Consider the following 9,691-nt stretch of genomic DNA (forward strand, 5'->3'; position numbering starts at 1 on the left):
ATAGTTTTGAATTTGGCATGGGGAAACTTTTTGTAGCGGCCCACCGATGAGATTTGGCTATCATTTTCTAATTATATGCACAGCCTAGACATCTAACTCATGATCGCGGAGAAGAATGTTGTAATATTCTAATTCAAGAGTACTTGTCAAATTTATCCTAATTCTCAGATTAGAATATTCCATGTGAATGAATTTTGTAACTCATTTGGTCATCCATTTTAATGGATGCCCAAAGTTTGTCTTAATAGTCCTCCGATCTTATTCATAAATGATCACTTCTATTGTCACTAGTTTATATTTCCTTAAGAGTCCCCAATAGGTTTTCACAAAAATTTAATGCCTCATTTATCCCAAAAAGAATGCTAGTGTCTCTCCCATCATAATAAATGACATGCAAGGAATGAGACACAACGACCATGAAGTACATAAAAATGATCATGAGAAAGCTATTCACCTACCACGGAGAAAAACCTAACCCTAATCTCTTTCCACGTCGTTTTCTTCTGTTGACTTGACCTGCAACTTTCATTCCAATGGAGAGCAAACCGACTCTTCTTCAAGATGTAGTGTTATCTTCACCTCCATAGCATGAAGTTTCTTTCCCTTATTGGTGAGTTCCTCCACCCTTGTGGTGTGTTTATTTTTTCCCCTTTTTAGTATTGTTTTCACTCATCACACAACCTTAATGATTCATAGTTTTGAATTTGGCATGAAGGAACTTTTTGTAGCTACCCACCAATGAGATTTGGCTACCATTTTCTGATTATATGCACAGCCTAGACATCTCACTCATGATCACGGAGAAGAATGTTGTAATATTCTAATTCAAGAGTACTCATTAGATTTATCCTAATTCTCCGATTAGAATATTCCATGTGATTGAATTTTGTAACTCATTCCGTCATCCATTTTAGTGGATGTGTAAAGTTTGTCTTAATAGTCCTCCAATCTTATTCATAAATGCTCACTTCCTATTGTAACTAGTTTATTATTTCCTTAAGAGTTCCCAATAGGTTTTCACAAAATTTTAATGTCTCATTTATCCCAAAAAGAATGCTAATGTCTCTCCCACCATAATAAATGACATGCAAGGAATCAAACACAACGAGCATGAAGTACAAAAAAAATGACCATGAGAACACTACTCACCTATTGTGGAGGAAAACCTAACCCTAATCACTTTCCACCTTTTTTTCTTCTGCCGAATTGACCTACAACTTTCATTCCAATGGAGAGCAAACCCTCGCTTCTTCAAGATGCAGTATCATCTTCCGTGTCCTCCACCCTTGTGGCGTGTTTCTTTTTTCCCTTTTTAGTATTGTTTTAACTCATCACACAACCTTCATGATTCATCCTTTTGAATCCATCTTGGGGGAACTTTTTGTAGCAGCCCACCGATGAGATTTGGTTATCATTTTCTAACTATATGCACAACCTAGGAAATCTCACTAATGATGGTGGAGAAAAATGTTGTGTTTTCGAATGTCGTGTTTTCGTAAAAGATGTTAAACCGTATAGAGTGCAAATCCAAATTGTTATCAACCAAAATCGTATGAACTGGAAGTCGCGACTTGGGCCAAGACTAATAAGGACTTCTCGAGAGATAGTACTTCTTAGGGAGATTGTTCTTTGGAAGAATTAAACAAGGGGTAGCACAGTACTTCTACCCATGGAAGACTTCTTGGCAAGGATAAAGGACCTCTTGAATGTCTTTTCCCATACCTAGCGTGTACGGAGGATCTCTAATATCCCGCTGCGGATATGGAAGCTTTTGACCAATTCAGAGTCTCCCTCGAGCCTAACGTCATTTGCTCCTCTGCCCAAGCGGCTATATGACATTATCATGATAAGTGTTGACAGCTCATCCAGTGACAAGACAACACGATGGTTGGACAGTCAAGTCGTCGAGCTTGTCACTCTTGACTGATGCATGAAGCCATCTCCACCCTCCATTTATCAAGATATCCATTTGAGGGTAAGGAACGATCTCCCGCGACGACAAGGGGCGAACCTGCTATTTATCTCCAAAAAACATATGAACAAGTAAGGGAGATTTTCTGATCCCTTCACAAGATTGGATGAATTCCTTCTCTTCTCTCTCCGGGAAGGTCTCTTCGCAGGGAGAAACTCCAGCTTCCATTATCTGGACGAACTTAATATTCGGAGGTGGCTAACCGTCCTGTGAGGCGGTCCACTCTAATGTATGGTTTGATCTCAGGATATCACGCTGAATCAAGAGCAAGCTAGGATCAACTCAAGCGGATTGGCTAAGACCATCCATCCATCCATTCTCTCTACACCAACACAAATCAAGGGCTCATAAGATGTTTGAACAAGGGCTTTCGGGATATCTTTCTAGAGCTCTTGATCTAATACATGCTTCTTCCCCCAACATGGCAGTTTTATTTCTTCAAAAATCTCCTCATCTTCATAGTTGGTTCTTTGATTTTCATGTTTCATCAAGTTTTAGGAATCGGGCATTACATTGAAGGCTTTTGGTGGCTCTGGGTTGTTGCAGTTGTAGCCTATTCTGAAATTAACATAAAGGCAACAAATTGAAATTGGCACCAAATGAGGCTCAAGGAGTGGTGAAGAAGAGGAAAGGAAGGAGAGGCCCTAGTAGGGTTTTTGGGTCAAGCACTACAAGTTGTGTTTGTGCTTTTCTGTCAATTATTCAAAGATGGTGGAACAACATTCTTAGGCAGTTTAGCTTGCCCACACCCTAGCTAGGAAGACCTTGTCTATCATATGTATGACAAACTGGCCAAGTTCCATTTCTTGGTGCTAGATGTATGTATTCACAACTTGTATTAACATTGTGAATACCTATGTATTCTCCTCTAATAATCAATGGATGAAGCTCATTTTAGACCATGGCTAGAACAACAATAGCACTTGGAAAACTTTGAGAAGCCATAATTCAATTATCTAAAAATTACAATCTTAAGAATTATAGTGAACAGTTCCAAATGAGATACAAAACTTATATTTGTTGCTGCAGTTGAGAAACTCTTGTTCACTATCAATTGTTGATAAAACTTTGCACAACAACACCGATGATTTTTTCTTTTGGTAAACACAACACCTATGATCACACCATTACAAAGAACATCCAGGAAAATGTAGCCCAAGGCATGCAATTGACCATTCTCCTCAAAATTGTATTTGCCCCCAATATGGTGCAAACTGGGTTCTTGTAAATCAACTTCCAAGATACCATAGCCTAAAGGGTCCTTCTCCAGTAGCTCTTGCTGCCTTCTTATACAGAGAGGAAACACACCCTTGAAAAACCCACACACAAGGTGTCCAAAGGAAACAACTCTGTATGAGAGTAAAAAACAGAGCAAATAAAGAAAAATGGAGGACTGAAGACTCAGTCAGCATAAATTCTCCATTTCTACCCAAGATATTGGAAGTAGACCTTTCATTTTACTGTGTCGAATATATCCCTTCTCTACAGCCGAGATGCTAGTCCTAATCTGAGAAAGCAAATTGAAGAATATAAAACAAGAATCCAAGTGTGTTAAAAATGTAAAACCTGGAGATGTGTATCTAGTACCCATTTGATGAAAGCAAAATCATATCGAAATCGAGCTGGATTCTTGAAGTTGCTGAGAGGCGAGAGAGATGAGGGAGTTGAGCTTGGCAAGGGCGGAACGCTTGGCAGGTGGGCATTTGGAGAGAGCGATTCTCAGAGACTGAAGAGCCTCAGCAGGCTTCCCTACAGCCAAAGCAGCACAACCCGCCCTATAAGCTTCATCGGCAAGCCGAGCATCGTATTGGGGCTGGACTGAACCCGTCTCTGTTACTGAATCACGAGAATTATTTGTCTCAGAAGAAGAAGAAGAAGAAGAAACGGAGGACTGGAGGAGAGAAGTAACATGGACGTACTCAGCAGCAGCAATGGCCGCGTTAATTTCCGCCATGAGAGCTTCAGGGCTGGAAGGAAAGGATTTCACGCCATCGAATACGCTCCAGCGTTGACGCCCTCCTTCCCCAGACCCCATCTTCCATCAAAATTGAAGCCAAGACCAGGAAGCCAGAAGTGACTTTGTAGGGAAGCGACCTGCCCTGAATTCAACCTTTCTCTTAGCTAGACTTGCAAGCAAACCCCACAATTGGTCAATAATATGGTAGGCATTGGCAGCAGGAAAGGGACACCTTAGCTAATTCCCAACTCCTACTAACACTTCAACTCACCATCAGATTGGAATTAACCCAAAAATGAGATAATCAATTAAATTATTATTTCAAGAAAAGGCTAGATTTGCTAACAGTAATATAATCACCCTTGTATGAGTCTGGATCCACCATCAGTGAGCATACATGTCTGCCCCCTTACACCCCTTGGCTCTCCACCACATACTAGGAGGGAGCCCACGTGGGGCCCACAGACAGTTTTCACCCTAAGTCATTTTGTCAACATTCGAAGATGGGTCCCACCTCTATTATGTGGATGAGAAATTTGTAAAACATAGATTTCTATTCGGACAGGTAGAGGATCCATAGAGGATCCAGAGTCATATGAGAAAGATAATCCCAAGTATATTTATATACAAGCTATCCTCTTGAGAGAAGTTTGGTCGACCTGCACATAAACACATAAACTGACCCGAACAACTCACCTCCCCCCCCCCCAAAAAAAATATATATTACTTAGTTTGAAGTTACAATGTACAACCCAAATTTTGCCCAAGCGTGCATCCTAAGTTTGTGACCTCCAACTATAGGGTACAAATCAGAAGATTTTGAGCTAACAGATTCCTTGTTAAAGTTTGTGTGAGCTATGAAATGGTTCTTCAATTTGAAGGTTTGTCAGTTTGCACTCCATTCCACTGTAGATTCACATGCATACCCAAATAAGCAAGAATTTGCTTTCAGCAGATTTAAGAATTTAGATCCAGGGAGCTAGTTTTGCTGATCATCAACTGGAAAAACTGGTGTCCAGATCAATCATTAGGCAGACTTTCAGAGAGCATGACCCACATGGAAGAACAACTGATGATGCCAAGGCATCTGCTGTACATAATAGAAATTTACTCTCACCCCTATCTAATGTATAACCCATCTCTTCTAGCTCTAAAGAATTAATGGAGAAGTAATCACCACACCTGCATTGATAAGAGAGCTCCAGGACTTCTCCAACATCTTCTACAGTCATGTCCTGCAAACTAACATCATCTGCAGTTTCTGTATCCCGTCTCAGTTCCTGCAGTTCACGATCATAAATTGCACGACAACTTGAATTACTGAGAACTTCCCAGGCCTTTTGTATGTTGAGAAATGTTTCCTGTGAATTATGGGGAGAATTGGATAACTCAGGTATCCCTTGCAACTTGTCTGGGTGGGAACTAAGGATGGCAGATCTGTAGCTTGCACGGATATCTTCATAACTTGCATTTTCCTTCACCAATAGAATGTCATAGTAGGTTTTCTTAATGGAACTGCAGCCAAGAGGCATGGTTGGAAACTGCTCCTGAGCAATGATAACAACTTCACTACCAAGACCAAAAAGACGAGATAATGAAATTAGAACACTAATAGCTTTTACAACCAAATTCAGACAAAAGCAACTTGAAAGAAAAGAAAGATACAAGAGTGCCAGTGGCAATGAAAATAAAATTACTCTGATCCTCAGAAGAGAAAAGAATCAGCAAACTGATTGTTCTATTACTGCAATACCACCATGACACCATGTATAATTTTATAGGAGTCATTTACACAGATGTTACATTAATCACCACACAGTACATATATTTAATTATGTCCACTATTTACTTAAAACATTTGTTCTCTAATACTTGACATTTGACTGTATAGAAACACTAGCATAAGCTTTTTCTAAATCAATAAAGACAAAACAAATATCTTTCTGATATGCTCTTAAATCATTCCATTAGTCACCTAACCAACAGGAGAAAAAAAAAACCTCTGTTATTGGTCTTTCTGGCATAAAACCAAATTGGATATTTGAAACATTAGTTTTTCTTGCCTTTGGCAAGCCTCAATTATTTTCTCCCTGAATTTCATAGAAAGGCCTGTGAGTTTAATTCCTCAATAATTATTAAAGCTTTAAATATCACCTTTCTTAGTTATATCAATACCCAAATATTTCTTCTCCATTAATCCAGGATATTCTTATCAAATAATATAGTTAGCTACGATAACCCAGAAGTTCACAGACTCTTCCAAACTTGTTTGGTGTACCTGGCCTGTAACACTTTCTTTTAGAAGGTCTGTTTGCTGTTCAGAGACCTACAGCCATCCTAAGAATACCCAAGGCTTCTGCCTTCTTAGAATCTCAGAACTGATCGCCCATATCCTAACTCTTTTGCTAGTAAACTACATAGTTAATAAAAGCTGGGTAATAGTTTTCAGACACTGTGACCCTAACAAATTTTGCTCTATGCGCGAAAGCAAGAAGTTTTTTAAAACCCAGAACTCCAAATCAGAACCAAATCAGCTGAAAATCTACTAGGGGAAAAAGAAAAAGAAAAAAAATGCACTCAATTTATAGGTGTAATTCTTTCACAGAATAAAGTAAAGCAATCAGACTTCTGGCTTGTGATTTGAGGCTGGTCTTCTTCTTCAATCCCACCACTCTACCAGACACCACAGAGGAAAGATTACAGACCTGCCAATTTAATTTCTGATTCAGATGGTATCCACATTCTTCACAAATTAGTCTCATCTTAATCATGATTTTACAAGCTCAGTTCATGAAAAAAATCAATTATCATTGTCATTCCACCAATGAGCTTACCATGGTTGATTACTTGTTGCTGTAGTTGTTAATTGAAAGAGGCCCACTGCCAGAGAGCACAAAATCAGCTACTGCCCAGAAACAACAGTTTTCAGACCGGCAGTGGCAGAACAGATGGATCAGTCTCACTTATCATCAACACACTTATTGGTAAGGACTAGATTATGAGTTTAATTTCAACTACATTCCTTCTATTATCTGATTCCTTTTTAGAAAGCATAAGAAGGAACTTGTAATCCCAATTCTTTCCAAACCAACATCCTGACTGCTTGTATATAAAAAGATAGCCATTGAATGCTGATATTACCACTGATGTTCAAAAACATAATCCATTATAGCCCCCTAAAGCTGATGTGGATGCTATAGCCTCAGAATGACAGTTTGTTTTGGACTAGTATTGCTCAATCTGAGAAACAGAGAAAGAACAGTACGCGGTAAGAATAGGATTCAAGGAAATAGGAAGGACCAGAAGTAGGAATATATTTCTGGTCTTATAAAGTTGAGGGTGTAGAGGTAAGGGAGTTGTAGGGGATCAATTCCATACAACTTATTTTTTTGTTTTGTTTTTTTATTTTTTTATTTCTTTTGGGTGGGGGACAGGACAGCTAAAGGAGCAAGTGGCAAAATCCTATTTGGGAGCAACCACTCCCATGCTGTCCTACATGGAAAGGGAAGGTTTGCTAGTTCGCTAGGATTCGTCTTGGGCTATATTAGGAGAGATCAGGTAGATAGGAAAGGGGGGGGGGGGGGAATGGATTAGTGTGTTTTTGGTGCAAGCTTCCTTATGGGAATGGGAAGACCCTTGGGTGGGGCATTTTGAAGGGTGAATTCAGATCTGGGAGAGTCCTGTAATGGAGTTCTGTTAATGAAATTAGTGTGTTTGCCATTATTATTTGTTCTACAGATCTCTTTTACGGCATTCAAGTGCTTTGTGTGTGTGTGAGTTTGAGTTAATAAGGGAGCTGCCAGGAGCTGGGTTTGTGTTCGATCTATTGGGGTTCGCAGTGTCTTAACAACGTGGAATCAGAGCGCGCCGATCCCAGGGATCATTCACAGCCAAATGGAGTCCAGGGGTTAAGATCCTGAATCACAGTGCACAATTTGCAGCATCAGATGTCAGACATGGGATCCAAAATTGAATCCCTAATCCAGCATAATAGTGTGTGGAGGAGATTTTGGTGTTAGTGTTGGGGCGAGCTTGACTCATAAGAGAGGGGAAGACCTCTGGTTTGGGGGCAATTCAAGTGATGATTCAAGATGGGGAGGCACATTGTACTGTAGTCTTTTGTTAACCAATGTTCCGTTAATCGAGTGCTTTTGCTAAAGTTTCTTCTAAGTCCTGAGTTATCCTTCAGTTGCAGTGTGTGTGTGTGAGAGATGTTATATGAGGGAGAAGCATCATGCAAGAAAGAGATTATTCAATTAATCCCAAGGTACTGCAGAGGATCTTATCAGTTTCTAATTCAAAATTTCCTGTCTAGAAGTACAGGTAACTTCCACTCAATCAATCAGTTCCCATTCTTAGTAATATGCAACTAACTCAGGAAAAAAAGGCAATTAGAACACTAATAATCACCCTAAAGGCAATAAGCCAATGTTTTCATTCATTTGCCCAACACAGCAGAAGGTCATTTGCATCTTTCAAAAACAAATGAAGTATAAACAAACAATTAAGAAGAAAACTTCTGAAATAAAAAGAGCATAGGAAAGCTTTCAGATGCAAGATGGTTCCTAGCTTCTTTTTTTATGTCCATTAACAGTATCTTAATGAACAATTAGATCTGTCAAACCAGATAACTAGCTGGCTTATTCACAATCATCCCAATAAAAAGCAATACTTCTTATCAGCAACATATGTTCAAATTAGAATACTCTTATTCCCATTTTTCAATCATATGAAAGTCCAAAAGCAAGTATTGCCTTAAAAGGTACATTACAAATGCACAAACTCCATGCTTTTATCAATTTAACTCGTACAAATTGTGCAGCTGACCATATGCTTTTACACAAATTATCAAGTGCTACTTTGGCACGGGTAAATACCAAACAACAAGAAAATTCAGTAGAAAAAAATGGATCTGTTGCTGAAAGTTAAAATTTCACGTAGCAAAAGGCTCAAGCGTTGTAGTCCATTGCAAATTTGAAACCCAAGAAATACAATTACCCAAAAGAATAACAAAAAAACAAGAACCCTACAAAATATGCATAAGCTCAACCGTACTGAAACTTATTCCGTACCTTTAAGAGGAGTATATAAATGTGTCCATAAGCTAAAAAATATAATGGGTGAAATTTGAAGCTATACATCAGAAGGAAAGCTAAATGAGTGAATCAGGCGAGAAGTGCGTATCCGTCCAACTAAGATTAAGAATTAAGATTCGAAACAACTTTTAAATACAAGCTCTAAAACTTCTCTTTCAAAATTAGAAAGGCGATTTCTTCAAAATCAGAATATGAAGCTTTAGCAAACCCTATAAATTGATTTTCAAAAATATTCTTCAGAAGAAACTTACTTCAAGGAAAAACCTCAGAGCAGGCTGCATATGATTTATGGAAGCCTGGAAGGTACCCAGAGAAAGACGAACGTACCACGGTGTAATTTGAATTACAAGAACGCTCGACTTGACGGACCAAGTAAGATGGAGAAACGGCAGTAACAGGCTTTCGTGAGTTCAACGGATCGGATTATGGTCATAAATCCGCATCCAATTATTATTTGAATGGATTCGGGTAATATTTTATCGGTTTTTGAACAAAGAAAGATAAAATTCGGATGATAATTGGATAGTTTCTTACGTATATTCTTCTAAATTGATATACAAATTGAATTCAAATTTTCAATTATTTATTGACATCTTTATCATTTTGTTTGTTAGGACTAGATTTGAAATTTAAGAATTTAGCAAACCTCTTGTAGCTATTTTAGTA

At 38.6% G+C, this 9,691-nt stretch overlaps 1 protein-coding gene across 4 annotated transcripts; it reads right to left on the reverse strand.

Moving 5' to 3' along the window:
- Window positions 1-1,282: 1,282 nt before the first annotated feature.
- On the reverse strand, window positions 1,283-9,429 carry LOC149017974 (uncharacterized). 4 transcript variants are annotated; one of them, XR_016172877.1, is made up of 3 exons: window positions 9,277-9,429; window positions 3,892-5,498; window positions 1,283-3,808 (listed from the first exon to the last, which is right to left on the reverse strand). XR_016172877.1 is itself a non-coding variant. In XM_089152303.1 (2 exons), the coding sequence occupies exon 2, from the start codon at window positions 5,459-5,461 to the stop codon at window positions 4,925-4,927; it is 537 nt and encodes a 178-aa protein (XP_089008429.1). In that variant the 5' UTR covers window positions 5,462-5,498; window positions 9,353-9,429; the 3' UTR covers window positions 1,283-4,924. The 4 variants fall into 4 exon arrangements, 3 of the variants coding, with proteins under 3 accessions (XP_089008429.1, XP_089008428.1, XP_089008427.1); XM_089152303.1 differs by having other exon boundaries at window positions 1,283-5,498; window positions 9,353-9,429; XM_089152302.1 differs by having other exon boundaries at window positions 1,283-5,493.
- Window positions 9,430-9,691: the final 262 nt, after the last annotated feature.

This window comes from Hakea prostrata, chromosome 4 (genome assembly GCF_041222555.1).
Source record: "Hakea prostrata isolate BN-2017 chromosome 4, UWA_Hpros_2, whole genome shotgun sequence".
Lineage (NCBI taxonomy): Eukaryota > Viridiplantae > Streptophyta > Magnoliopsida > Proteales > Proteaceae > Hakea > Hakea prostrata.

Bases quoted from the DNA above. Each gene is read 5' to 3' on its own strand.
- LOC149017974 (XM_089152303.1), bottom strand. From the start codon at position 5,461: ATGCCTCTTGGCTGCAGTTCCATTAAGAAAACCTACTATGACATTCTA.